We start from the raw sequence: 26,281 nt of genomic DNA on the forward strand, positions 1-26,281 counted from the left end.
GTTGCAGGGAATTGCGTAATTGACTTCTAACAGCAGGACAATGGCCTCCTGTGATCCTGAGCAGTGCGCACGGTGGAAGAGGGGGGGGTTCCCTTTCCTAGGTTGCAGTGGCAGGGATGAAAGCGCTTGTGTGTGTGTGTGTGTTTTGGGGGCAGGGGGTTGGGGGGGCTGGTGAACAGAAATGTGCTCACTTAAAGTAGAGGTACTGTGTTCTTTTGTGCATTTGAACATTTTATGGCCTCATATTCACGGAGCCGTGTGCGCGTGTGCAAACGCACACGCCGCCACGTATGTTTTTTTTCCCCTTCATGAATGTGTGCGTGTGCGAAGTACATGTAAGCTGCCTTTATGCATAGCTCATAGTGACCTGCATTCAGCCGCTTGCTCTGTGGCGCTCTCTGTTCCGACTGTGAACGCAGCTCTGTTAGTTTGGAGGTTTTGCTCATTTCCCGCAGCAGCAGGCTTCGTAAACACATATTGGATTGGCGGTTTGGGGAAACACAGCGGGAAGATTTCACCTCTGAATACTGAATACTTTGTAGACCTGTAGAGGTACACGTATAAGCTGGACACACACAAAATGTACTTTCCATGAGTCCGCACACTGTTAGGCATGTTATCACGAGTCTGTCATGCTGGCATGCGTGTTCGCGTTCAAACGGGATATGTCAAATTTGCATCTTTCAGTATTAGGCAGGCATATTTCAACATATCACAGATATGCTGTTCCATAAAAAGCATTGCAAAATGTGAGTTTAACTCTATTTGGTAATGGTAATTGAACATGCATCAGATTCCAATTGAGTGCATCCCATAATCAGTTCCCAGTTCCACATGTCCAAAAGGAGTAGGAAGAAGCAAAGCTTATTAAATCCTACCCCTCCATCTGGTACTTTTACAATCAGTAACTGTTACATTTGTTCACTTCCTGCTTTCATAATATAATATTTTTTTTTGTAGTTTTTTTAAATTTTTTTAGTTTTATTTGACAAGATGATATGAGCATCCAATGCCATAATGGGTACCATACCTGCTTTTCTAATATAATTTAATTTTAAATTTTATAAAATTTTATAAAAATTTTATTTTTATTTAAAAAAATATTTATTAATTTTTATAAAATAAAATTTTATAAAATGCTCTTTTATTTATTTATTTTTTAATAACATAAAATTTTATAAAATGTTATTTTATTAATTTTTTTTAATAAAATAATTTTATAAAATGTTATAAAAAATTTATTTTATTTTAAAATAAAATACAATTTTATATATAAAATATATTAATTTAATTTAATTTGTCACGTACCGAAGTAGGAGGTGAGGCTGTTTGAAGATGAACTATATCAGCAAGTTGACGTATTTGTCATTTTAGAAATAAGGAGTTAGTATGTTCTCTGTATTTTATTTTTATTTTATTTTATGTTTGTAAGTTGCTGATGCACGCGGCAACTAAATGAGGTCCGGTGACGTGTTGAAGTGACCTTTCAGATCGGATTATATCTGGATTTTGGGTAGAAAACTGTCTATTTTTAGTTAGTACGAGTGAATAAGCAAAACATTGTTTTGACTGCACGCACAGGCGTGGATATAAAGTACATCTCAGTACTTATCTCTGTGAAAACGGCCGTGCGTGCGCTGGTGAATGTGGTGTTGGTTCGTGCGTGTAAAAGGGCGGGACTCACTGTCTGCTGCCGCGCTGCCATTGGGCAGTGATCCCAGATCAACAACCAGGCCGTCCAGACAGACGTTGAGCTCGCCTCCCGCTACAACCAAGCCTTTGTTCTCCGTCTGCAGCGCCAGGCTCAGCTGGACGTTCTCCACTAAGTGAGATAAGAGACAAAACCATGATGTGCTGAGGACGGAAGAGAATGGGCGATCAACTACAAAGAAAGAAATTAAGTTCTGCTTGGGAGTGTGGCCAATCGTAGCAGAGTGGGCGGGCCGCAGGTGAATTCAAATTAACAACAGACCATTTAGGAAATCCGAGGAAATAAAGCTGGAATCTGTGCACATTCTGGAAGATCTAGAGCAGGGGTCTCAAACACGTGGCCCGCAGGTCACTAGTTTGAGGCCCCCGCCTTGATATGAAAGTTTAATGTTAGTGCGGCCCGCGCAAGTTTGATATGGATGCTGTATGGTATCATGTACCCAGAAAAAATGATTACGTTTGATTAATGTTCATGTTAAAGGTTAAATAACTGTTAATAGTTATCCTCCCTATCCGTGTGGAAGTGGTAAGTTTTTGGCTATTTAAGTTTAAAGGAAATAACTTGAAGGCTACCGTTTAGGTCGCTAGCTCTCTAGTTTGCGAGTTAGCATGTGTCTCAAGACCCTGCAGTTGCGCAATATGTTGTAAATAAAAAGAGTATAAATGTGAAATTTTTCTGTTTTTATAAATGCGTTGGGGTTTTTTTGGAAAACCTGATGCGGCCCAGTCTCACCCAGACCCTAGCTCCAGTGGCCCCCAGGTAAATTCAGTTTGAGACCCCTGATCTAGAGAGCTTTCAGTGTGGGTTATTGTGTGCAGCTGCTCTATAGGAGTGAGTAAAAATAAACATAATAGGTCCCTTTTAAGTACAAGCGATCAACAAAGGTGATTCACAGAGCGAGGCGAAGAATGAGTGGAGGTCCACCTCGCATGGGTTTCCAAAGTGTAGTGCAGGGACCACCTGCAGACCACCCAGCAAAAGTAGGAGAACTGAGCAAAAAGGCATAACTTATCAAGAAAAAGTTTAAATGTTGATAGAAATTGTCTTTAAATATGAATAAATCTACCCTAAATCAACATCAGTCACACATGTCGAACACGTATCTTTGTTTTTGGGGAACGTGAAAAATGACATACGTGGTCTTTTGGCCCCTCTATTGGATTAATTCCTCGCTGAGGACATGTTTATGATGTAATTTCTAGATTGTGTTCACCATCATAGCGGCCGAAACAGTGCAAGGCACATTGGTCCTATTCATTTGTAGTGCCCTTGCTTTTCAGTGTTAACGTTGGGCCTCTACTGGTCTTTGTCGCCATCTGGTGGCCTTATGGCGTAACTACAGTTTTCTGTTGAGGTTTTTTTTTTTTTTTTTTTTTTTTTTTTATCACATTCTACTTGCCAAAGACACCTCATTTCAAATATCCCATGCATGATATTAATTCATTTTCTACCGCTTATCCTCATGAGGGTCACGGGGGGTGCTGGAGCCTATCCCAGCTGTCTTCGGGCATGAGGCAGGGTACACCCAAATATTATTATTTATTATTTATTTCAATGGAACATGCATCAGATTACAATTGAGTGCATCACATAATCAGTAATTTAATTTAATTTAATTTAATTTAATTTAATTTAATTTAATTTAATTTAATTTAATTTAATTTAATTTAATTTAATTTAATTTAATTTAATTTAATTTAATTTAATTTAATTTAATCATTTTCGACCGCTTTTCCTCACAAGGGTCGCGGGGGTTGCTGGAGCCTATCCCAGCTGTCTTCGGGCGTGAGGCGGGGTACACACTGGACTGGTCGCCAGCCAATCACAGGGCACATATAGACAAACAATCATTCATATTCATGTACACAAATAGGGCAAATAATAAGGGACAATAATTTTTTGATGTTAGATTGGTTGGGAAATTAATTTAATTATCGATTCATTGGGTCGCCCGATTTCGGTAAATGAAGCATACTGCGTCCTGTCTGCATTTATTGCATTTTCCGTGTTTATGACTATAATTTTGTGTGTATGTGTGTGTGTGTTGAGTGCGTCCTTACTCTTGCCATCATGCATGTGCAACGTGTCCAGCAAGTCAATGGTGGCGCTCCCCAGCAACTCTTTCCTCAGCGTGTGGCAGCTCCACAGCTTCAAATCCAGGCGACTCTGAGGCGTCACGTTCCTGGAAAATGTCAAAACAAGGCAATTTTATGGGTCGTCAACAACAACAACAACAAATCCTCTCATTGTTGAACATGCGTCATGTAAATCCTAGGTTCTTCAAAGTGGGGTACGCCAACTCTCATGTGTTTGATCTTGGAAGATTTCATTAATGCCGGCTAATCCCTCCCTGTGCCGCGTGTGCACGCCTGGTGGGGGGAGTGAGGGTTCTCCCAAAAAAGGAGGCTTTATTGCTGGTTGTATGTATTTTTGTACTTAATATTGATTAATCATGTTTAACTTTCCCTTTCAATTTGGTATCAAATGAAAATGCAGACGTAAACAATAACCATCGTGATTGGACAAAATCAGTAAAGCTCAAAGTCAAATGTCTGAGGAGTACAACAAAGGTTCTCACAGAGTGAGGTCTTCGTTCCACTGCAGCTCCAGGTGTCCTGTGCGTTTGCCCGTCTTTTTGGTTTCACTGGACAGGCCGTCTGCCGTCACCTCCACGAAGGAGCTGACCCGAGAATGACGGCTCGGCAGCTTGGGAGACTGCGGCTTTGCCGACACCACTGTGAAGACATCAGACAGGGAATAATAGTACAGTTTATACGATAAAGATAATTCATTCCTGTACTTTGACAACGGAACGTTCGTGTGCGTGATAAAGACGCGTCGCTACCAAAGACGTGTTTATACTTTGGTTTTCAAGTCAACCGCTTGCTCCCACGTATTTATACGTCTTTTACGGGGGTTTGATGATGCAACGCTGCAATAGACGAGAACACGTTTGATGCAGTTTTAAGCTCCCGTTTAAATATATGCTGCACAGGAACCAGGAAGTGGAAACATCTTGCAGTGTTGGCACGATGGATGTTAGGGATTGAAGACACATTTTAAAGCTTGCACACACAGAGCTCGGTAGCAAACGTGAAAATAGTAAAATAAGTAGCTCATGGTGCAATATTTGTTTTGGTATTGTTGTTTAGACATTTTGGCTAAATATGTCAAAGTGAAAGTTATGCTTGAAATGTATGTTGTCACAAAAAGATGATTTTCTCACTAATTTTGTTGAGAACTGATATTTTTTGCTGGAACCTAATGACAGCCACCACTTTGCACAGTTGAATAAAAATAAAAATAAAAATAAAAATAAAAATAAAAATAAAAATAAAAATAAAAATAAAAATAAAAATAAAAATAAAAATAAAAATAAAAATAAAAATAAAAATAAAAATAAAAATAAAAATAAAAGCTTGCACACACAGAGCTCGGTAGCAAACGTGAAAATAGTAAAATAAGTCGCTCATGGTGCAATATTTGTTTTGGTATTGTTGTTTAGACATTTTGGCTAAATATGTCAAAGTGAAAGTTATGCTTGAAACGTATGTTGTCACAGAAAGATGATTTTCTCGCTAATTTTGTTGAGAACTGATATTCTTTGCTGCAACCTAATGACAGCCACCACTTTGCACAGTTGAATAAAAATAAAAATAAAAATAAAAATAAAAATAAAAATAAAAATAAAAATAAAAATAAAAATAAAAATAAAAATAAAAATAAAAATAAAAATAAAAATAAAAATAGGAAAACACTGGAAAAAATCCACAAATGTAGTTCAGCCATTTTGATTTTTTTTAAACAACAGCAACAAAGGGGAAAAAAGGAGAGTCAAATTATATTAAATTATTTAAAATTATTATTTTAAAAAATCAATATATATATATATATATATATATATATATATAAACCATCCATCTTCTATGCCGCTTATCCTCACTAGGGTCACAGGGGTATGCTGGAGCCTATCCCAGCTGACTTTGGGCGACAGGCGAGGTACACCCTTGTCTATACGGGCAGGGCACATATCACCAAACAACCATTCACACTCACATTAGGCATTTTCGGAATGTGAGAGGAAACCCGGAATACCTGGAGAAAACCCACACATGAGGAGAACATGCCAACTCCGCACAGATTCCCAAAGCGGCGATTGGAACCCGATCCACCCAACCGTGTTAGCCAAGTTAAAAAAAAAGCAAAGCGTAACCACGGCGTACCTGGAAAGCTACAAGTCCACATGCCACGGTACTGTGAAGGATCAAGAGGTCGTGTTACCTTTTAGGATCAACTGAGACTTTTCAATGGAGTGAACGCCAGCAGGTCTGGTCACGCTGGCGGCTGCCATGACGTCACAGCGCTGAAACGTACATACATATAGTTCTGTTGCATCATAAAAGAAGGGAAGTCCACAAATATGAGACATCTTTCATAAAGCGTATGACATGTGTCAACCAAAACCTTGACGCAAGGTCAGAGAGCATGCCTGCTTCTCCAGTGAAGCAATCCAATAAAGATCACAATGTTTAACCTCACCAAGGTGACTGCTGACTTGCAATCGCACCTCCACCTGAAAACCATTAAGCTTTCGCAACAAAAGCATTTGGATCGGAATGGCGTACCTGATGAACGACTGAAGTACATCTACATTCGCGGTAAATAGGAATCACTTTATCCGTAGGTCACCTAAGCATCCCATCCTAATCCCAAAACTGCTTCCAGTGCTCCGTCATTTAACACCCACCGACGCGTTCTAATAACAACACGGAAGACAGTGGAAGGCGTTTCAACCGAGCGCAGTAAATTTCACGAAAAGACAGCGTTCGCATTTCCGGTCTGTTTTGCCAACTCACGGTGATGAATTGGAATTAAAATGAATATAGCTACAATTCGAAACAGAACGTAAGCTGATGTATGTGGGACTCAATACAACGTAATACGCGGGTCGTTTCTCTCAAAATAAACAATGGAACCGTTGTGTTGACGTGAGCGGCGTGTGCGCCTTTATTTTGAAACGACCACGCCAATAACTTCTGGTGTGTATGTTGCCAGTAAAATTGACCTACAAGAGGCTAACTGGTAGCGAGCTAGCTTTGTGGGGGTTTCGTGAAAAAAGACGCGCATAAAACCTGTTCTGATCGACCGTAAAGAAGTAAAGCGTCCTTAGTAGTTCATACAGAGTAACGTGAGTGTGTTGACACGCTAAAAATGTCTCAAATGTTGACTTCCTTATTACCTTTCTCAGCTGTGCTCCTCTGCCGTAGCGGGTGAACTTCCATTTCCGGCCAAGTGACAATACCACGTGACGTATTTTTTTTTTAACTTCCATTTCCGGCATATTGACAATATTACGTGAGGTATCATATTTTAAAATTTATATTTCTGGTACAGTGAAGATGCCACATGCCATTCATATATATTAATTAAAAAAAAAAAACAATACTGAGTGAGATGCTGTAGCTTCTGCATATAAGAGCACGGGCAGTTCGCCACCAGATGGCGCCGTTTTTCTTTATTTGAAAGTAAAATAAAAAATATATATATTTAATACTATTATATGCAAATACATTTTTGTAAAAAAAAAATACAATAGTTTTGAAAAGAGACAGTGATCTGTTTGTACTGTTTGTCGGCCTGAAATGCTTTCTGGTGTAACTGAAAGCTACATTAGTTTACAATTCCTAACGCGGCAAACATCAGACACAAGTGGTTGGAGTACTTGATTCCCTACCAGCAAAAGAAATACATTTTAATCTGTCAACACTATTTCACACGGGACTGCTTTGTGAACACGGACCAGTATGCACCTGGACTAGCCCACAAACTAGCCACAAAGTCCGACACCTTGCCAACGTTACTTGGTCGCCAGAAGTAACAATTTATCAGCGTCTAAACTGAACTGTGTTTATTTTGCATAACTAATGGAGTAAAAGTTGTGTAGTATTATATAGTGTGCATACATGGAGTGGGGTTGCTAATAGCCGTTTCTCACCACAATTAGTCGCTCTACCCGAGTTTTTTAAACACTGATAAACCTGCAGAAATCGTGTTAATGACCATGTTAGATGGCTTGGAGGCGGGCCGTGGGCGGAATTAAATTAAAACAAACCGTTTTTTTCGGGAAGCAAGAAATCCAAAGAAATACTGCTGAATAGGTGCAGATTCTGGAAAAACTAGAAAGCTTTCCGTGCTGGTTATTGTGTGTAGCTGCTCTATAGGAGTCCACAACTCAATACAAAGGGACGGGAATGAGCATAATAGGTTCTCTTTACACAGCATACGTTTTTTTATGGGGTGGGTAGGATGCAAAACTGCCCCTTGAAAGGAAAATAATGGAAATAAGGGAAGTATGACAGTAGCAACCACTCACACAACACGTGTGAGTGGTTGCTACTCGGAAGCGAAGAACAACCTTCGAACCGCCTTTTCACATGTGCTTCATGGGGGCGAGGTGTTGTGCAATCATTAACTCCTGAGTTGAAACAACAGAAGCGCGGAAGAGTATCCGCCGGGCAAGGTTAGCTAGACGGTTGCTGCACGAATACATGAAGTGACTTTTGGAAAGAGGAAGGAAGGATCGACTCAGCAAGAAAGAAGGAAGACACGGTTTTGATGTGTGCAGCGTTGGCACATCAGCAGGGTCACGTCAATGGACTACAGCACGGAAGGAACGCAAGCGGCCAGGAGTATCCAACTCAATGATGGCTCAAAAATGCCACTTTTGGGTCTGGGGACATGGAAGGTAAAGTTGACTAACACTCATTAAGTATACAGTTTTGTCCCTGATTGGTTGTTGGCTGAAAATAGAATATGGCAGAGGTGTCCAAGCAGCAGGCTGGGGGCCATATAGTAACTATGTTTTTATTTTTATTCAAAAAATATAATTACACAACAAAATGAAAAATAAACATGGAAACATCCACAGTAATTTTACAAAATAAAGTCAAAATGTTAAGAGAAAAAACTTGTAAATTAAATTTAATAAATTAATTAATTAAATTATTTATTTTAATTTAAATTTAAAAAAATTAATGAGAAAAATAACATAATTTCTCAAGAATAAAGTAATATTATGAGGAAAAATAATGGTTGTTTTACAAGCTGAAATATGAAAAATACATATTTTTAAAAGTTGTAATATCATGAGAAATGGCATCTAATATTACGGGAATAAAGTAAACGTTTTATGTGAATAAAGTCATAATATTGTGAGAATCTTTACAAGAAGAGAGTTGAAATATTGTTGAAAAAAAATAAAAATTTTATGTGAATAAAGTCGCAATATTATGTAATCAATAATGTCATTTTACCATATGAATGAATTTAATATTATGAGAAACAAACAAAAACAAGACTGAAGTTGCAATTTTTTGAAAATTTGTGAAAAGGTTCTAATATTACGGGAATAAAGTTAATGTTTTATGCAAGAAGAAAGTTGAAATATTGTTGAAAAAAAATCATAAAATTTTATGGGAATAAAGTCGCAATATGATGTAATCAATTATGTCATTTTACCATATGAATGAATGTAATATTATGAGAAACAAATAAAACCAAGACTGAAGTTGCAATTTTTTGAAAATTTGTGAAAAGGTTCTAATATTACGGGAATAAAATTAATGTTTTATGCAAGAAGAGAGTTGAAATATTGTTGAAAAAAAAATAAAAATTTTATGAGAATAAACTCGCAATATGATGTAATCAATAATGTCATTTTATCATATGAATGAATGTAATATTATGAGAAACAAACCAAACCAAGACTGAAGTTGCAATTTTTTTTGAAAATTAGTGAAAAGGTTCTAATATTACGGGAATAAAGTTAATGTTTTATGCAAGAAGAGAGTTGAAATATTTGTAAAATTTAACTGCGGAAATTATCTGAGAATAAGGTCAAAATATGACGAGAAAAAAGTTGAATTGTTGAAAAAAAATATATAAAAATTTTACGAGAATAAATTTGCAATATTATGTAATCAATAATGTCATTTTACCATATGAATGAATGTAATATTATGATAAACAAACAAAACCAAGACTGAAGTTGCAATTTTTTTTTTTAATTAGTGAAAAGGTTCTAATATTCCGGGAATAAAGTAAACATTTTATGCGAATAAAGTCATAATATTGTAAGAAACTACACAAGAAGAGATTTGAAATATTTGTAAAATTTAACCATGGAAATTATATGAGAATAAGGTCAAAATTTTACAAGAAAAAAAAATTACGAGAATAAACTCACAATATTATGTAAACAATAATGTCATTTTACCATAAACATTTTTTTTTGAAAAGTTGTCTTATTGAGACACAAGCAAAAGTTCTAATTTTTGAAAAAAGATTATAATGTGATTATTATTCCATTAGAATTATTAATATATATTATTTTATCATGAAATTTTAATTGGATAGATATTTTTTAAGTCATAATATTATTAGAAATAATAATTATTATTAATTATTATTATAATAATTATTAGAAATAATAAGATATAAAGTCAGAATTTTTGGAAATCAGGTTGGGGTTATAATATTATGATAATAAAATGGCAAAAAAAAGCCTGGCCAATGTCTGATTAAGACGGCGTGCATCTTGTTACAGCCCTGCCATCTTCCCCGCACGTCCGTCCAGGGCGCCGTGGAGGCCGCCATCGCGGCTGGCTACCGCCACATTGACACTGCGTACTGCTACGGCAATGAAGCGGACATTGGCAAGGCGCTCGGCTCCATGATGCGGCAGGGCGTCATCAGTCGCCGGGACATGTTCATCGTCAGTAAGGTGAGGTGAAAAACAGCAGGAGGAACATGAATGGAAAAGAAGTACAAATACTGGACGAGTCTTGAAGAAGAGCGTACCAGAAATGTCTTGAGACATCATGTGATTGAATATCTTAAAGTATCATTTAAAAGAACATTTATTGTTCTGTCTTCAGTTGCGGCGTACGCATTATGGACTGGAAGACATCCCACTGTGTCTCAATAAATCCTTGCAAGATCTCCAGTTGGACTACCTGGATCTATACCTCCTACACTCCCCCGCTGGAATAAAGGTCGGTGTCATGGCGTCCGCAATTTTTATGAATTTTGGTTTGGGGTATCATTGAAAAGCAAATAGAAATAAATACTCCTGTGATTGACTGCTGACCAATCCAGGTGTATTTAGCATACATATTATTACTATATGACTAATATAAACAATAATAATATCAAGCAATTATTGAGCAAATTAAACATTTGTGCATCAATCTGCACAAGTAATATTTATAACATAAATATGTAACATACAGTGGGTAAAACTTTTTTTGAATTCTTACTTTATTATTCAATTTTTTTTATATATTTGTTATAATACTAATACTGGAGGGCAGGGATGTCCAAAGTGTGGCCCGGGGCCCATTTGCGGCAGCCAGCAATTTTTCTGTTGACCCACAGCACATTCCAAAAATGTCATTTAAAGGGAACAATTAAAAATAACAGCAAAAATTCAGAATGAGGAGTAATTTGATAAGAATAAAGTCAAAATATCACGAAAAAAATATATATAATAATTATAAATTATTATAATTATAAAATAATTATATGAGAAAAAGTAATAATTTTACAAGAATAATATCATTATACTTCATAATAAAAAGTTGTATATTTTTTAATTGGTTTGTGGAAAAAGCTATATTGTGGGAATACTATAATTACAAAAATGTGAAATAGTTACGGTGTGAATGGTTGGTGTACCCCGCCTCTCGCCCAAAGACAGCTGGGATAGGCTCCAGCACCCCCAGCGATAAGCAGTAGAAGTTGAATGAATGAATGAATTAGTTACAAAAAACAACAATAACAGCAAAAACGGGAAAAACAGTTGTAACTAAAGTTAAAAAAAATACATAAAAAGTTGCAATTTATAACAATAAATCTGTAATATTATGAGGAACAATAATGAAAAATGTCATTTAGTATTATGACAAAATTGGGGAAACAGTTATGTCATATTATGGCAAAAAGTTTGAAAAACAGTAAACATATTTCAGCTAAATTCAATGTTCTTAAATGTGCTTCCATAGGAAACGTGTGAGGACCATGAAGCTTCTTCTATAGATTATGTGGACGTATGGAGGGTAAGAACATTTTACTTTAAATTTACTTTAAATTTAGTGTTGAAAAGATGTTTTTCCTGGATGCAGGGCATGGAAGCACTGCTCGCTTCAGGGAAAGTAAAGAACATCGGAGTGTGCAACTTTAATATCATGCAGCTGGAGAGACTTCTTGCTTTTTGTAAAATTCCTCCTGCTGTCAATCAGGTATGATAATCACAACTATATAGAGGCATTATTATTACTCTATTATTATTATTACCACAGGAATAAGGATGTCATATGTCATCTATTTATTCGTCAACTTTTTCTTCACTTTTCATCTGCCATAAAGTTGTTTTGACACATATTATTAGGTCGTCGCTACGGCTTTTTATGGGTTATTTAACCCTTGGATGCACGAGTGACTGGACCCTACACTCTTCCATAAGTGGCTCAAAAATCACCCATACTAGAATCAATGCCTTTTTATGACAATTTTGCTATTTTGGTTAGGAATAATCACTTGTATGATATTTAGTATTATATTTAGGACCACACAAGAATGATTTCATGTTAGAAACATCTTCATTTTTCACTTTTTTACATCTTTGAAAAAGAAAATGACCCCGTACAACAATAGAAAATGGGAGGATCCATTGTGTGTTACATAAAGGTAAGTTAAAAATGTCAATGGCATGATATCAAAAACATGTTTTTTGAGGAATACCAGGAATATGAAATGATAAAAAAAATTTAATTACGAAGATATTTCAAGAAAACAACCTGACCGGGTCATTTTTGACCCACTTATGGAAGGTTGGGGTAGTAACACAAAAACAAAAATGTCTTAAAATGTATAAAAGGTAAGTTAAAAATGTGAATGGCATGATATCAAAAACATGTTTTTTGAGGAATACCTGGAATATGAAATGATAAAAAAATTTTAATTACGAAGATATTTCAAGAAAACAACCTGACTGGGTCATTTTTGACCCACTTATGGAAGGTTGGGGTAGTAAGACTAAAACAAAAATTTCTTAAAATGTATAAAAGGTAAGTTAAAAATGTGAATGGCATGATATCAAAAATATGTTTTTTGAGGAATACCTGGAATATAAAATGATTTTAAAAAATTTATTACAAAGATATTTCAAGAAAACAACCTGACCAGGTCATTTTTGACCCACGTATGGAAGGTTGGGGTAGTAAGACTAAAACAAAAATGTCTTAAAATGTATAAAAAGTAAGTTAAAAATGTGAATGGCATGATATCAAAAACATGTTTTTTGAGGAATACCAGGAATATGAAATGATAAAAAAAATTCATTACGAAGATATTTCAAGAAAACAACCTGACCGGGTCATTTTTGACCCACTTATGGAAGGTTGGGGTAGTAACACAAAAACAAAAATGTCTTAAAATGTATAAAAAGTAAGTTAAAAATGTGAATGTCATGATATCAAAAACATGTTTTTTGAGGAATAACTGCAATATAAAATGATAAAAATAAAATTTCATTACGAAAATATTTCAAGTAAACAACCCGACCGGGTCCTTTTTGACCCACTTCTGCATCTAAGGGTCACCATAGTTGCCAGTTAGCTTCGATTGGGAACGTATCAGTGGATGTACTTCATTGGCGAACTGTTTGGTGTCTATTCAGGTGGAGCTACATCCATACCTGACACAGCCAGAGCTGACAAAATTCTGTAAATCCCGGAATGTTGCCCTGATAGCCTTCAGCCCCTTTGGCTCCCCTGCAAGACCACCGCAACTGTAAGTTTTACAGTATCATTCATACACGTTCTCACTTATTTTCAGTGTGGAAATAGTATTCATAACCTGATAATATTGATTTATTTATCTGTAAGAACCACTGCATGAGCTGCTAGCATCATCATTGTTAAAGCTGGAACAAAGACACGACCTGACATGACATCGACAAGAAACTCAACTCAAAGTCAACTATTTAGCTTGTTAGCTTCCTTTCTATGGAGAAATATTTGTGACTTTTTAAACAAATAAAAAATAAAATGGATTTGAAAGCAAGGTGGTGGCACGTTTTAAAAATAGCATTTAACAAGAAAACTGGAGAAGAAAAACAGCAAAAATTGAAAAATCAGCAGTAATAGCAGTAAAGTCAAAATATTAAGAGAAAAAAGTTGTAATTTTAGAAGAATAACTTTGTAATATTATGAGGAAAATAGCATCCTTTTAGTAAAATAAAGTTTAAATAGTAAAGACAAAAAAAAGTTTTTTAAAGTTGTAAACAAAATAAAAAATTTTTTAATTAAGTTGAGGAAAAAGCTACATACATGGATAAAAACAGCACCAATGAAAAAATCTGCACTAATTTTACAAGAATAAAGTCAAAATACTCAGAGAAAAAAAAAATTGCAATCTCACAAAAAAGCTGTAATTTTACAATAATAATTTGGTAGAATTATGAGGGGAAAATAACATCATTTTAGCAGAATAAAGTTTAAATGTTAAAACAAAAGATGGTGTTTTTTAAAGATGGAATGGGATGAGAAACAAACAATAAAGTTGTCATTTTTGGAAAATAAGTTTGAGGAAAAGGTTCCATATGGGAAGAAACCTATAATTATAAAATGAACATTTACAAAAAGTAACGACATGAATAAAAACAGCAGCAATGAAAAAAAAAACAGTTGTAATTTTAAGAGAATAAAGCCAAAATATTAAGAGAAAGATGAGAATGAAGTTGCCGATTTTTCAGAAGAAAAATAATGTAATTTTGGTATTGAGTAGAATTTTTTCTTTTTTTAAAAGCTGTAATATTATGAGAAGCAAACAAAATAAAATCAAGTTTTAATTTTTGGACAGAAACAATGACAACAATGGGAACAATGTCAAAATATTATGGAAATGTCATAATTTTACCCCCAAAAAATTAAGAAGAAAGTTGCAATATTTGAAAAATATTTAAAAAACAACAGCAAAAAACAGGAGCAGAAAGCAAAGTGGATTATAGGCTTTATCACAATATCATAATGCTTTTTCTAGAAATATATACCGTATTTTCCGGACTATAAGTCATACTTTTTTTCATAGGTTGGCTGTTCCTGCGACTTATACTCCAGAGCGACTTATAAATGAAAAAAGTGTTTATGTTCCATAAACACTGGACACCTTTTCTGTTCATGTTTATTTTTTGTGTATCTGAATAAGCATTGTGTTAGCATATCTTACACCTATTCAGCCAGTTCTCTATTCTTTTATTAATGTTAGAACTTGCCTTCCAAGATGACGTAATGTCTGTTTTGGTCGAGTAGTTAAATAAATTACCTACAAAAAATGCAACTTATACTCCAGTATGACTTATGTATGTTTTTTTCTACCTAATTATGCATTTTTGGCCTTGTGTGACTTATACTCCGGAGCGACTTATATACGTTTTTTTTCTACCTAATTATGCATTTTTGGCCTTGTGCGACTTATACCCCGGAGCGACTTATATACGTTTTTTTTCTACCTAATTATGCATTTTTGGCCTTGTGCGACTTATACTCCGGAGCGACTTATATACGTTTTTTCTACCTAATTATGCATTTTTGGCCTTGTGTGACTTATACCCCGGAGCGACTTATATCCGTTTTTTTCTACCTAATTATGCATTTTTGGCCTTGTGTGACTTATACTCCGGAGCGACTTATATAAAAAATGTTTCTACCTAATTATGCATTTTTGGCCTTGTGCGACTTATACTCCAGAGCGACTTATATACGTTTTTTCTACCTAATTATGCATTTTTGGCCTTGTGCGACTTATACTCCGGAGCGACTTGTATACGTTTTTTTTCTACCTAATTATGCATTTTTGGCCTTGTGTGACTTATACTCCGGAGCGACTTATGTACATTTTTTTTCTACCTAATTATGCATTTTTGGCCTTGTGCAACTTATACTCCAGAGCGACTTATATATGTTTTTTCTACCTAATTATGCATTTTTGACCTTGTGCGACTTATACTCCGGAGCGACTTATATACGTTTTTTTTCTACTGAAATTATGCATTTTTGGCCTTGTGTGACTTATACTCCGAAGCGACTTATATACATTTTTTACTACCTAATTATGCATTTTTGGCCTTGTGCGACTTATACTCCGGAGCGACTTATATACGTTTTTTTCTACCTAATTATGCATTTTTGGCCTTGTGTGACTTATACTCCGGAGCGACTTATGTACATTTTTTTTCTACCTAATTATGCATTTTTGGCCTTGTGCAACTTATACTCCAGAGCGACTTATATATGTTTTTTCTACCTAATTATGCATTTTTGACCTTGTGCGACTTATACTCCGGAGCGACTTATATACGTTTTTTTTCTACTGAAATTATGCATTTTTGGCCTTGTGTGACTTATACTCCGAAGCGACTTATATACATTTTTTACTACCTAATTATGCATTTTTGGCCTTGTGCGACTTATACTCCGGAGCGACTTATATACGTTTTTTTCTACCTAATTATGCATTTTTGGCCTTGTGTGACTTATACTCCGGAGCGACTTATATAAAAAAATTTTCTACCTAATTATGCATTTTTGGCCTTGTGCGACTTATACTCCAGAGCGACTTATATACGTTTTTTCTACCTAATTATGCATTTTTGGCCTTGTGCGACTTATACTCCGGAGCGACTTGTATACGTTTTTTTTCTACCTAATTATGCATTTTTGGCCTTGTGTGACTTATACTCCGGAGCGACTTATGTACATTTTTTTTTCTACCTAATTATGCATTTTTGGCCTTGTGCAACTTATACTCCAGAGCGACTTATATATGTTTTTTCTACCTAATTATGCATTTTTGACCTTGTGCGACTTATACTCCGGAGCGACTTATATACGTTTTTTTTCTACTGAAATTATGCATTTTTGGCCTTGTGTGACTTATACTCCGAAGCGACTTATATACATTTTTTACTACCTAATTATGCATTTTTGGCCTTGTGCGACTTATACTCCGGAGCGACTTATATACGTTTTTTTCTACCTAATTATGCATTTTTGACCTTGTGCAACTTATACTCCAGAGCGATTTATATATGTTTTTTTTCTACCCAATTATGCATTTTTGGCCTGGAGCGACTTATACTCCAGAGCGACTTATATACGTTTTTTTTCTACCTAATTATGCATTTTTGGCCTTGTGTGACTTATACTCCGGAGCGACTTATATACGTTTTTTACTACCTAATTATGCATTTTTTGCCTTGTGCGACTTATACTCCGAAGCGACTTATAGTCCAGAAAATACTGTATACCTTCTTAGTATAAGTTGCATCCTTTCATTTTTCACTATGTGACCATCGCTGGAAAAAGTTTGGACACCCCTGCGTTATTTTGCTTTGTTGTTGGACTGTTTGCTTTTTTTCTTCTAACCAGATTAAGAGAAGGTGCCGACCCAAATAAACTCCTGCAAGACCCAGTGGTTGCAGAAATCGGCAAAAAGCACAGACGCAGCCCTGCACAGGTCAGCTTGGGGCCGCACTATACCATACAGCGCATCCGGAAAGAATTTGGAGTTTCAAAATAAATGTACAGTTTGAATTTCACGTTTTTTCAAATGAAATTACTAAATTATTACTGTGTCGTGGATGACTAAAAAAGCTTAGTCGAATATAGTATGAACAAAAATACAAATATAAGGCCAGTGCCGTGTGTGTAGCGTTGACTAGCTGAGCGTTAGCATGGTTGACAGTGTGGAGAGTGCGAGTTGTGACTGGCAGCAGCTCCTGTGTGAATGTTCACTGCATGTAGGTTTTCCGTTTGTTAATAACGCCACTGAAGTGCATCGTGAGTCCCTTCCTAACCTCAAATAGCGGCATAGAGTAGTATTCCACACTGGCCACTGGGTGCCATTGATGAGACAATAGCCACCAGGAAGTACGCTGTCAAAGCCAATGTGTGAGTCTGTGTTGTTGTCTTGTTTAAAATGTCATGTTTTCTATAATTATGCAGACGACATTGGGTAACAGGAGTGTCAATCTGACTATAGGGGTGTTATGTCATGTCTAGAGAGCTCTAATAATGTTAAGAAACATACTAAACAGGTTTTTTGTGCTTTAACCACAAAAATATTCAATTTATAAACACAGAATCCGACTTGTCGGAAATCTTATTAACAGTGATAAATGAGGGATTACTGTATTTCATGCTGGAATAATACTATAACGCAACAAAAGGTGGACAATGTGAATACTTCCTGGATGCACTGTATGTACCTTTAAGGACAAGTGATAAAGTATATCTGTAAACATGTTTGTTTTTTTTTTTCCCAGGTATTGCTGAGGTACCACGTACAGCAAGGAATTGCCGTCATTCCCAGGAGTGACAAGTCTCATCATATTCTTGAAAACACAAAGGTAGAGCTCATGTGGATCTACGTATTTAACCCTTGGATGCACGAGTGACTGGACCCTACACTCTTCCATAAGTGGCTCAAAAATCACCCATACTAGAATCAATGCCTTTTTATGACAATTTTGCTATTTTGGTTAGGAATAATCACTTGTATGATATTTAGTATTATATTTAGGACCACACAAGAATGATTTCATGTTAGAAACATCTTCATTTTTCACTTTTTTACATCTTTGAAAAAGAAAATGACCCCGTACAACAATAGAAAATGGGAGGATCCATTGTGTGTTACATAAAGGTAAGTTAAAAATGTCAATGGCATGATATCAAAAACATGTTTTTTGAGGAATACTTGGAATATAAAATGATAAAAAATTTTCATTACAAAGATATTTCAAGAAAACAACCTGACCGGGTCATTTTTGACCCACTTATGGAAGGTTGGGGTAGTAAGACTAAAACAAAAATGTCTTAAAATGTATAAAAGGTAAGTTAAAAATGTGAATGCATGATATCAAAAACATGTTTTTTGAGGAATACCAGGAATATGAAATGATAAAAAAATTTCATTATGAAGATATTTCAAGAAAACAACCTGACCAGGTCATTTTTGACCCACTTATGGAAGGTTGGGGTAGTAACACAAAACCAAAAATTTCTTAAAATGTATAAAAGGTAAGTTAAAAATGTGAATGGCATGATATCAAAAACATGTTTTTTGAGGAATACCTGGAATATGAAATGATAAAAAAATTTCATTACGAAGATATTTCAAGAAAACAACCTGACCGGGTCATTTTTGACCCACTTATGCATCTAAGGGTTAAACTATAAAGAATATGCCTATTATATTGGTTGTATTTACAGTAGATGTTTTTTTTTATTTCACTTTTCGCCATTTTTGCTTGACTAAAAATATGTCAAGTAGTCTAAAAATTAGTATAAAAATTAAACATAGGTCAATATCTGTATCGGATTTTTTCCCAAATCATGAAAACTGATTATTTAAAAAATGCTGTATACAACACATGTGTTCATTCCACCATAGGAGATATGTCATGTTACACATATGGATATTTTTTCTTAATATCGGCATATGGATGAGCATAGATGCGTTCTTATTGAAAGCTTGCCATGCTGTTGTTCTGCACAGATCTTTGACTTCTGTCTGAGCGAAGAAGACATGAGGGCACTGAGGGGATTGGAACGAGGCTGGAGGGCCCTCCATCTTGACGAGTAAATCCACGCCATCTTTTGTATCATTTCTGAAAATGGATGATTTGGCACTTTGCTTATCTTTCTTTTTCTACACAATACACAATAAATAAATAAATGAATAGCATGAAATTCCATAATGTTGCTTGTACGAGTCATGTGACACGAGGAGAAGGCCAAGTCATACAAGACATGTCACTCACAAGTCAGGTCCTGACGTTTTTGGGCAAAGTCCTTGCTGATCTTTCAGCTTGGTTGGATGATTGGTTTCCTTCTGGAGACGGCGATGTCAACGGGGGCTTAATGGTGCACACACAAGCAGAGGCCCCCGCGATGCGTTTGGGTAAATCCGGCCCTCTGGACCACGCATCTTTATGAGGATCGTACACTTGAGTGGTCCTGGAAAAGGTCATGGCTTCCCAGCTGTAGCCACCGAGTACGTAAATCCTCCCAGCCCAAACCGCTAGACCCGCCTCGCTACTTGGCAACAGGAGCGGCGCCACCTGAGTCCACTGGCGGCTGCGCGGGTTGTAGGACTCCACTTGAAGGATGTCAAAGCGTTCGTCGGTAGCCTCGTGGTCATCGCTGCCCCCGATGGCGTAGACGAGGTTGTTGAGGGAGGCCATGGAGTGCCAGCCCCGAGCCAAAGACATGGCCGGGCATTCCACCCACGCGTCAACTTCCCGGGATGGATCGTAACACAAGACATCTTTGCGGTATGGTCCGATCTGATAATCGTGTCCGCCGGAAATGTAGACCACGCCCTGGTGGACGGCGCCGGCGTGGCCGTACGTCAACCTGTCACGACATTTAGTCAGACTGTCAAATTGGAAGACATGAGGACAAAAACTAGTAAACGATGAATAATTAAACAGACCGCTTGGGTCGAAAGCAGGAAGTCCATAATAACATTGCAAAAAGAGGTGCAGAATCTGGAGGATCTAGAAAGCTTTCTATGTGGGTTATCTGTGCGGAGTCCACAACTCGATACAAAGCGCCAAAAATTAGCATAATAGGTCATCTTTAAGCTTTTTGTAATGCTTAATTACTTGTACTAATTAATAAGTCACAATAAGAAGACCTCACAGCGAGGAGACCAGGGTTCAATTCCACCCTCGGCCATTTCCGTGTGGAGTTTGCATGTTCTTCCCGTACATGCGTGGGTTTTCCACGGGTAGTCCGGTTTCCTCCCACATTCCAAAAACATGCTAGGTTAATTAGCCACTCCAAATTGTCCATAGGTATGAATGTGATGCTAGGTTAATTGACGTGAGTTCAATTCCACCCTCTGCCATCTCTGTGTGGAGTTTGCATGTTCTCCCCGTGCATGCGTGGGTTTTCTCCGGGTACTCCGGTTTCCTCCCACATTCCAAAAACATGCTAGGTTAATTAGCCACTCCAAATTGTCCATAGGTATGAATGTGAGTGTGAATGGTTGTTTGTCTATATGTGCCCTGGGATTGGCTGGCCACCAGTCCAGGGTGGACCCCGCCTCTCGCCCGCAGCTGGGATAGGCTCCAGCACCCCCGTGAGGATAAGCGGTACAAAATGAATGAAGTAAGTAAGATCACAGTATTTTAGTGTATAAAAGGTTAGTTAAAAATGTGAATGGCATGATATCAAAAACATGTTTTTTGAGGAATACCTGGAATATGAAATAATACAAAATTTTCATTATGAAGATATTTCAAGAAAACAACCTGACCGGGTCATTTTTGACCCACTTATGGAAGGTTGGGGTAGCAACACAAAAACAAAAATTTCTTAAAATGTATAAAAGGTAAGTTAAAAATGTGAATGGCATGATATCAAAAACGTGTTTTTTGAGGAATACCTGGAATATGAAATGATAAAAAATGTTCATTATGAAGATATTTCAAGAAAACAACCTGACCGGGTCAGTTTTGACCCACTTATGCATCTAAAGGTTACGTACCTTGGTAGTCCCGCCACATAGGACCAGCAGTTGCCCGCGGGGTCGTATCGCTCCACAGAGGACAACGTTCCCAAGCCGTTCCTTCCACCCACGGCGATCAAGCAGCCCCCCACTGCTGCCAGGTAAAAATCTACACGGGGGGTATTCATTGGAGCGCCCTGGAAGACATAGAAATAATGAATACACTGGTAATTGCTGGTAAAAGTATTCCAGTATTTCTAAAGGCCTATTAGCGATATCGTACGTTGGTCCACTGGTTGTGGCGGGGATCGTATCTGTACAGCCGGTTACATGCGGCGTCTCCAACGTTGTCCCTGGACGAACTGCCGCCGGCAGCAAAGATAAAGCCTCCGAGCACGGCCAGGCAGTGGTGGCTTTGCTGGGCTGGAAGCTGGGTTTCTATCTCCCAGTTTTCCCCATTTAGCCGGCAGACATTAGCGCTGAGCTCCTCCCCTCGCTCGGACACCTGAGGAATACAGTATCATGGAGACATGTGAGTCTCATTTGCTAAGGAAATGACGGTATCCACCATCAGGTTGGAGTCACGGGAATTGGCCCATTCAGACTCAATAGCCACGTATACATGGACCCAAATATTCCAATTCCATTCGGGTTATTTGCTCAAACGGAAAGAATGTAACCTTTGTATACACCTCATTCCCAAAGAAAAGTGCCAATCCCAATGAATATATAATCGGATTCACGGGGGTGAAATATTCCTTTCCCAAATCTGATTGAGGTATCTTGTAGCCGCTCAATCGGAAAGTTGTCAGACTGCGTTTGAATGAATGAATGAATGAATGAATGAATGAATGAATGAATGAATGAATGAATGAATGAATGAATGAATGAATGAATGAATGAATGAATGAATGAATGAATGAATGAATGAATGAATGAATGAATGAATGAATGAATGAATGAATGAATGAATGAATGAATGAATGAATGAATGAATGAATGAATGAATGAATGAATGAATGAATGAATGAATGAATGAATGAATGAATGAATGAATGAATGAATGAATGAATGAATGAATGAATGAATGAATGAATGAATGAATGAATGAATGAATGAATGAATGAATGAATGAATGAATGAATGAATGAATGAATGAATGAATGAATGAATGAATGAATGAATGAATGAATGAATGAATGAATGAATGAATGAATGAATGAATGAATGAATGAATGAATGAATGAATGAATGAATGAATGAATGAATGAATGAATGAATGAATGAATGAATGAATGAATGAATGAATGAATGAAGTACCTCTCCACCAGTCAGCAGAAGGCCTTCCACTCCTCCCCTCAATACGGTTTGTTCCGTTTGGAGAAGTGGTTGTCTGCTTTGGTTCTCGGCTCTGTGGTACGCCAACGCTTCCTCCACCATGGCCTGGCAAAGACCATCCTCCGGTAAAAGTGCTTGCAGTTCCGGCAGCACCCGGCTCACCAGGTCCCCGACTGGCATCAGTGGGAAGCGGATGCGGGATAAGAGTTGCTGGGCGTGGGTTTTCCGTTCGGGAGTTTGAGCCAGCCAAAACAGAGCCGTGTCAAACAGCTCCCGCTCACCGTCGTGATGGACCTGCCGGCCATGATAGGAGCCCAGGGGGTTACTTAGACCGCCTTGTCATTGTCACCACATAGGAAAGGCACTTACCTGGTTACTGGAGAGGTACGTGACGAGCTTGTGCAAAGGGATGTCTCGAAGAAAGTCAGGGGTGATGGAGAGGCTGGCCAAGCGTGTGAGGATGAAGTCGTCGACGAAGGTGTCGAGGCGCTGGAGGCTGTAGAGCTGCGCCAGCTCCTGCAGATACAAGTAGTTGTCCTCGCTCACCTCCCGCTCCAGGTATTGGCAGCAGAAATCCACCACCTGCCACACCTGAAGCAATATCGGTTTTCAGAAAAAAAAGGCCTAGTTGAAATATAAAAAAATATATATTTTTCCATATTGTAAAAAATATTGTATAAAAAATTGTATTTGTAACTTCAATGAAGGATGAGATAAAAAGGTCACAAAAGACACCACCATAACATCCAAACGCCTCACTTTCCTCAGTTAAGGTCAGTGTTCATGACAAAATTAACACCGTACGTCGGAAAAAGAACATGATATCAACAGTAAAATATGGTGGTGGTAGTGTGATGGTCTGGGGGTGTTTTTGCTGCTTTATGACCTTGAAGGCTCATTCGTTGATCGTCTGACAGCAGATTCTGACCTGCAAGAGGTGAGCAGCTTCCAGCACGGAATCAACGTTCCCACCATCCAATGGAAGCTCTCCACTGTACAGGAAATCCAATACTGCCTTCAAACCAACATAGGACAAACCCAACAGCTCCACCTGTAGGCAGCATGAGGAAAATGCAAGTTACTATATTCATTCATTCATTCATTTTCTACCGCTTATCCTCACAAGGGTCGCAGGGGGTGCTGGAGCCTATCCCAGCTGTCTTTGGACGAGAGGTGGTGTACACCCGGGACTGGTGGCCAGCCAATCACAGGGCACATATAGACAAACAACCATTCACACTCACATTCATACCTATGGACAATTTGCAGTCGCTAATTAACCTAGCATGTTTTTGGAATGTGGGATGAAACCGGAGTACGGAAGTATGGAAACTCCACATAGAGATGCCCGAGGGGGGAATCGAACCCGAGTCTCCAAGCTGAGTGGTAGTGGTAACCACTCGTCCACCATCCAGGCGCTGCGCAGACCATTCATTTATTTTCTGCCAGTATCACAGGGGTGCTGGAGCCTATCCCAGCTGTCTTCAGGCCAGAGGCGGGGTACACCCTGGACTGGTGGCCAGCCAACCACAGGGCACATATAGACAAACAACCATTCACACTCACATTCATACCGATGGACAATTTGGAGTCGCTAATTAACCTAGCATGTTTTTGGAATGTGGGAGGAAACCGGAATACCTGGAAAAAAAACCCACACATGCACAGGGAGAACATGCAAACTCCACACAGAGATGGCCGAGGGTGGAATCGAACTCGCGTCTCCTAGCTGTGAGGCCTGCATGCTAAGTTACTATATAACACCCATTATTAAAAGATTTCAGTTTGGGTGTTGAAATTTTGCACTTTGTTTGGGCGGTCCTTGAACGCACCATAGTTGTATGCTGTGACACACACACACACACCTTTGGTTGCCGCTCCTCTCTCATGCCCAGCGTAAACATGGCATGAAAGTAAGGGCTGGAGATGGCCAGCACGGCTCTGTGAGCGTGGAAGCACCGCTCATCGGCCACCAGCACCACATCACAGAAGCGGCTGTGTTGTCGCTGCTCATTGAGGCCCTGCAACAATTCCACCGCATGATCGGCCCAAAAGAACACCTGGCGGTACAGAACACAACAATGACAAAAAAATGATACGGTCACTCTTCCGCAGTCACTACAGTTACATGCACTATATAAACAGTAGCAACCTTCTCATCACACATCTGTCATGAACTTACCTTGGACGACTCACTGATTTGGTGGGGCCGACATACACGGCTTCCATTCTCCATGATGTCTTATTATCTAACAAAAAAAATGACCAGATATCAGACAACAAATTCTAAACGTGCATAGGAGTTCATACCAAATTGGTGGAATTCCTCAACAAAATAGAACAAAACATAAAAATGCGATAAAACAAAATTATACAATTACAGTCGTCCCCCACATCGAGGTTGTTTGTATGTGCCCTGCCATTGGCTGGCGAACAGTCAGCTGGGATAGGTTCCAGCATACCCCTGCAATGCTAGTGAGGAAAAGCGGCATAGAAAATGCATGGATGGATTGTGTAAATGTGACTATAGGGGTGTTATTTTATGTCTATAGGCCTCTACTAGTGTTAAAAACCTATTTAGAGAGCTTTTATTCAAAAGTCATTCATTCGTTTTCTACCACTTTTTCCTCACACGGGTCGTGCGGGGTGCTGGAGCCTATCCCAGCTGTCTTCGGGCGAGAGGCGGGGTACACCCTGGACTGGTGGCCAGCCAATCACAGGGCACATATAGACAAACAACCATTCACACTCACATTCATACCTATGGACAATTTGGAGTGGCTAATTAACCTAGCATGTTTTTGGAATGTGGGAGGAAACCGGAATACCCGGAGAAAACCCACGCATGCATTGAGAGAACATGCAAACTCCACACAGAGATGGCTGAGGGTGGAATTGAACCGTGGTCTCCTAGCTGTGAGGTCTGTGCGCTAACCACTCGACCGCCGTGCCGCCTTATTCAAAATTAAAACTACAAAAATAAACAGTATCGTTCATTTAACTTGTTCCAGACCTGTGATAGGTCATTTTTTGTACTCTACAAAGCATTGTACAACACACAACACATTGAGTGAGTCTTTTCGTGCAGAATCATCAGGCTGGTATCGACCCGACATTGGCTGGGGTACTATCGATGTATGGATCGACCCACTCACCCCTCTAATATTTTTGTTTTCCATCACGAATAGATTCACTCAGACAGTTCGGAAATTGGATGTACAACTTGTAACACAATACATTACATATATGTGTTGACGTCAGAGATACAATGTAGGGAGCAAACAAATTCGTAACATTGACGTTAGCATGCTATACGACACATAGCTAAACAGCACATGCCACTGCTTACTATACAGGATGCCGTTGAGAGGGAAAATGTCCAACCGTTGCTTCTCATGGATGACAAAGTCTAAGAAAACGTCTCCAAGTAAGTCAGAAACAGTTGTAGTTTACATTCTGTGGTCCGCAGAGTTGCAGCGTTGATGCAGAGTGCAGCTCCGGTACCGACCACTTGAAAGCCCTTGCCAATTAACCGGATTTCCGGTCAGTTTTCAAAATAAAATAAATGACAGGAATGTTTTGAACTGTTAATCAACTAGCTATTTTACTCGAGAGAGCAAAATAAGTATCTTTGACTGTTGCAAGGAATAAAAA

General features: G+C 38.0%; 3 protein-coding genes across 8 annotated transcripts in view; 1 reads left to right on the forward strand and 2 right to left on the reverse strand.

Moving 5' to 3' along the window:
• Positions 1 to 7,003, reverse strand: part of wwp2 (WW domain containing E3 ubiquitin protein ligase 2) — a 38,702-nt gene extending 31,699 nt beyond the window's left edge. For 3 of the 4 annotated variants that reach the window (XM_058076353.2, XM_058076354.2, XM_058076349.2), the window contains exons 1-5: positions 6,951 to 7,003; positions 5,993 to 6,074; positions 4,290 to 4,446; positions 3,772 to 3,893; positions 1,685 to 1,822 (exon numbers count right to left, since the gene is read on the reverse strand). In XM_058076353.2, the coding sequence (XP_057932336.2) occupies positions 1,685 to 1,822; positions 3,772 to 3,893; positions 4,290 to 4,446; positions 5,993 to 6,062 (487 nt within the window). In that variant the 5' untranslated portion in view covers positions 6,063 to 6,074; positions 6,951 to 7,003. Of the gene's footprint in view, positions 1 to 1,684; positions 1,823 to 3,771; positions 3,894 to 4,289; positions 4,447 to 5,992; positions 6,075 to 6,336; positions 6,485 to 6,950 lie in introns of those variants that run through there. The other variant, XM_058076350.2, reaches the window with a different exon arrangement.
• Positions 7,004 to 8,020: 1,017 nt separating this feature from the next.
• LOC131131564 (aldo-keto reductase family 1 member B7) lies at positions 8,021 to 19,508 on the forward strand. The gene is made up of 9 exons (XM_058076381.2): positions 8,021 to 8,456; positions 10,317 to 10,493; positions 10,648 to 10,764; positions 11,773 to 11,826; positions 11,893 to 12,009; positions 13,449 to 13,561; positions 17,200 to 17,287; positions 18,096 to 18,179; positions 19,331 to 19,508. Exons 1-9 carry the CDS (start codon positions 8,364 to 8,366, stop codon positions 19,415 to 19,417), a joined length of 930 nt encoding a protein of 309 aa, XP_057932364.2. The 5' UTR covers positions 8,021 to 8,363; the 3' UTR covers positions 19,418 to 19,508.
• On the reverse strand, positions 18,723 to 26,147 carry klhl36 (kelch-like family member 36). 3 transcript variants are annotated; one of them, XM_058076359.2, is made up of 9 exons: positions 26,012 to 26,147; positions 24,810 to 24,876; positions 24,493 to 24,687; positions 23,556 to 23,678; positions 22,997 to 23,218; positions 22,610 to 22,921; positions 21,573 to 21,794; positions 21,329 to 21,486; positions 18,723 to 20,190 (listed from the first exon to the last, which is right to left on the reverse strand). In XM_058076359.2, exons 2-9 carry the CDS (start codon positions 24,861 to 24,863, stop codon positions 19,599 to 19,601), a joined length of 1,878 nt encoding a protein of 625 aa, XP_057932342.2. In that variant the 5' UTR covers positions 24,864 to 24,876; positions 26,012 to 26,147; the 3' UTR covers positions 18,723 to 19,598. The 3 variants fall into 3 exon arrangements, with proteins under 3 accessions (XP_057932342.2, XP_057932341.2, XP_057932344.2); XM_058076358.2 differs by having other exon boundaries at positions 25,977 to 26,140; XM_058076361.2 differs by having other exon boundaries at positions 26,081 to 26,138.
• Positions 26,148 to 26,281: the final 134 nt, after the last annotated feature.

This window comes from Doryrhamphus excisus, linkage group LG1 (assembly GCF_037039965.1).
Source record: "Doryrhamphus excisus strain RoL-2023G ecotype Guam linkage group LG1, RoL_Dexc_Guam_v1.1, whole genome shotgun sequence".
Taxonomy (NCBI): Eukaryota; Metazoa; Chordata; class Actinopteri; order Syngnathiformes; family Syngnathidae; genus Doryrhamphus; species Doryrhamphus excisus.

Bases quoted from the DNA above. Each gene is read 5' to 3' on its own strand.
- LOC131131564 (XM_058076381.2), top strand. From the start codon at position 8,364: ATGGACTACAGCACGGAAGGAACGCAAGCGGCCAGGAGTATCCAACTC. The intron at 12,010-13,448 runs GTATGATAATCA...GTGTCTATTCAG, and splicing joins TTCCTCCTGCTGTCAATCAG to GTGGAGCTACATCCATACCT. The intron at 18,180-19,330 runs GTAGAGCTCATG...TGTTCTGCACAG, and splicing joins ATATTCTTGAAAACACAAAG to ATCTTTGACTTCTGTCTGAG.
- klhl36 (XM_058076359.2), bottom strand. From the start codon at position 24,863: ATGGAGAATGGAAGCCGTGTATGTCGGCCCCACCAAATCAGTGAGTCG. The intron at 23,679-24,492 runs GTGTGTGTGTGT...TGCTGCCTACAG, and splicing joins GAGAGGAGCGGCAACCAAAG to GTGGAGCTGTTGGGTTTGTC. The intron at 21,795-22,609 runs GTACTTCATTCA...TGTATTCCTCAG, and splicing joins TTCTGCTGACTGGTGGAGAG to GTGTCCGAGCGAGGGGAGGA.